General features: G+C 41.4%; 1 protein-coding gene across 1 annotated transcript in view; it reads left to right on the forward strand.

Annotated features, from left to right (window-relative positions):
- The window catches only part of LOC122252361 (uncharacterized), a 117,092-nt gene that overhangs the window by 104,969 nt on the left and 9,623 nt on the right, over positions 1–2,500 (forward strand). The window contains exons 3-4 of the mRNA XM_086531048.1: positions 1,618–1,697; positions 2,273–2,390. Coding sequence (XP_086387174.1) covers positions 1,619–1,697; positions 2,273–2,390 — 197 coding nt within the window. The 5' untranslated portion in view covers position 1,618. The remainder of the gene's footprint in view (positions 1–1,617; positions 1,698–2,272; positions 2,391–2,500) is intronic.

The following is a 2,500-nucleotide window of genomic DNA, read 5'->3' on the forward strand; positions in this document are numbered from 1 at the left end:
TCTCTCTCTCTCCTCTCTCTCTCCTCCCTCTCTCCCCCCCCTCTCCTCTCCTCTCTCTCTCTCCTCTCTCTCTCTCCCCCCTCTCCTCTCTCTCTCTCTCTCTCTCTCTCTCTCTCTCTCTCTCTCTCTCCCTCCCCCCCCCTCTCTCTCTCTCTCTCTCTCTTGCACTTGTTTGAGTCTCAGCGGGAGATAAATCGTTTTAACTTGTCATCTGAGCGAGGGAGTGAGGTACTCCTTTCGCCTATTGGAGGACCTGATTAAGCCCAGCTGATGCCCTGAGCACAGCCCATTAGCGGTGCCGCACGGCCCCTCAGGGGTGCCCCTTGCCCCTTAGCCTTTCCTATGGTGCCTTTTCCGCCATGGTGACCCCCACGGCCCCTATCTATGGTGCCCCCTTGGCACTTAGAATGGTTTTCCTTCGGCTCTTTCAATATTGATACTTCGGGATTGCTAGGCGTGCGACCTCGGCTATTCCAGTGCTGTTTTCTCGGCTGTTCCAGTTACGTCCGTCCGCCCCTTCAGTGTATACAAGGTGTCTGGTAAATCTTTATAATAGTATAAAGAACAAATAATGGATATTTGATGCTCTCAGAATGCGCTGTTAGACACCTTTTCTGACTGATAGTATATATGTTTATGTGTGTGTGTGTGTGTGTGTGTGTGTTGGCATAGATAGATAGATAGATAGATAGACAGACAGACAGACAGACAGACGACAGGGACAGATAGATCGAAAGGAAGAACCAAAAGACATGCCAAAAGTCCCCCCGCCGAACCGGTCGAAGCCGCCCTGGCGCCTCAACGCACGACCGTTCGCGCGCGGGCGGGCGGGCGGGCGGACGGACGCTGGCGCTGGAAGACGCGACGTGGCGACGGAGCAGAAGTAACGGAGTCGGAGTAACGTTGAGGGTAACGGCGAGTAACAGAGGGCTTGGAAGTAGTACAGATATTCAAAAGAAAAGAAAAAAAGAGAAGGAGAAAAATAAAAATAAAACAGACGCGGACATATACATGGCGTGGATAACGAAGCCGATTGACTGTTAATAGAGCTATTGCTACTTTTCTGAAGCTGAGCATTCAAGCACTTCCATAAGACACAAGGCATGACACAGTTTGTAACTTTCAAAGCACCATAACATTTTGTCAGAAAGCTTATTTACTTCTTAGTGCGAGCTTTTACCGTTTTTTATTTATTTATTTTTATTTATTTATTTTTTTTATTTATTTATTTATTTTTTTTTTGAGAGGAAGGGCGGTAGAACTACTAGCCTGGAATTGAGGCAACATCGGCCTCATTGTAAGCTATCTTCCTGCCAATCAGGTCGTAGGAAAGCAACAAGAGCAGTGTGACATTGCACCGTGTAACAATTTTTACTTACTATATTTAGCAACAGAAAGAGTAAGAGACCGTAAAGCAACATATTTTCTTTATTCGGAAAGGAGAATACAAATAAGTAGGGAAGAAAGACGACGGTAAAAACGGAGAAAAAAGTAAAAAGAAATAAATATATGTAAATTCCTCGAATATGATCAGATTTAGCACATTCTTCTCCTCAATGAATTATCCTTTTATATCACACGAAAATGACCTTTTCTTTTTTTCTCTATTAATTTCAGAATGGCAGGACAGGAGAGAACTTTTTCCTACACCATACTACAGTGTTTAGTCTTCGCCCAGCTCGTTTTTATGGTGTCAGGTAAGGTGGAATTACAGTTTTTTTTATTATCATTATTACTACTACTATCAGTATCATTATCCATACTATAAATCATTTCTATCACTATTATCATTTATTTCATTGTCATTACTATAATCAGTATATCATTATCATTATTATCTTTTTTATTGCCATCATTATCATTATTATTATCATTACTTGTATTATTATGATATTAATTGTTATATTTATCAGTATTATTATCAATATTATTATTCCGTCAATATTATTCTTATTCTGATTGTTGCAATCATTATCAGCATTGCCATAACATCATCATTATTATTTTTATTTCTTTTATACACACGCACAGACATGCAAATCTCCCTATCTATTTATCTATCTATTTCTCTGTCTATCATATCTATTTATCAACCTGCATACGCACACACACACTCACACACACACACACACACACACACACACAAACACACACACACACACACACACACACACACACACACACACACACACACACACTCACACTGACACCCCTTAAAGCGTCCTACAATAAGTATTACCAGATAACCCTAAAAAAAAAGCTTTGTCCGCAGGCCAGTGCAGCGGGACAGAGACCTTCGAAAAGGTTACCAGAACCACAGTCAGAGGCGTCTCAGGGGTTCCTCTCTTCTCGAACGCTGGCAACACTGTCACCAGCGACTGTATCTCCAGGTGTGACTTTTTTGTCTTGGTTGTTCAACTAATAAATGTTTTGTTTATTTATGTATTAATGCTTGTTGATATAGGAATTGTTCTAGGTTTATAGGTGTGGTCTCTTTTAT

This window comes from Penaeus japonicus, unplaced genomic scaffold, assembly GCF_977035675.1.
Source record: "Penaeus japonicus unplaced genomic scaffold, GWHDUDI00000001_assembly GWHDUDI00000034, whole genome shotgun sequence".
Lineage (NCBI taxonomy): Eukaryota > Metazoa > Arthropoda > Malacostraca > Decapoda > Penaeidae > Penaeus > Penaeus japonicus.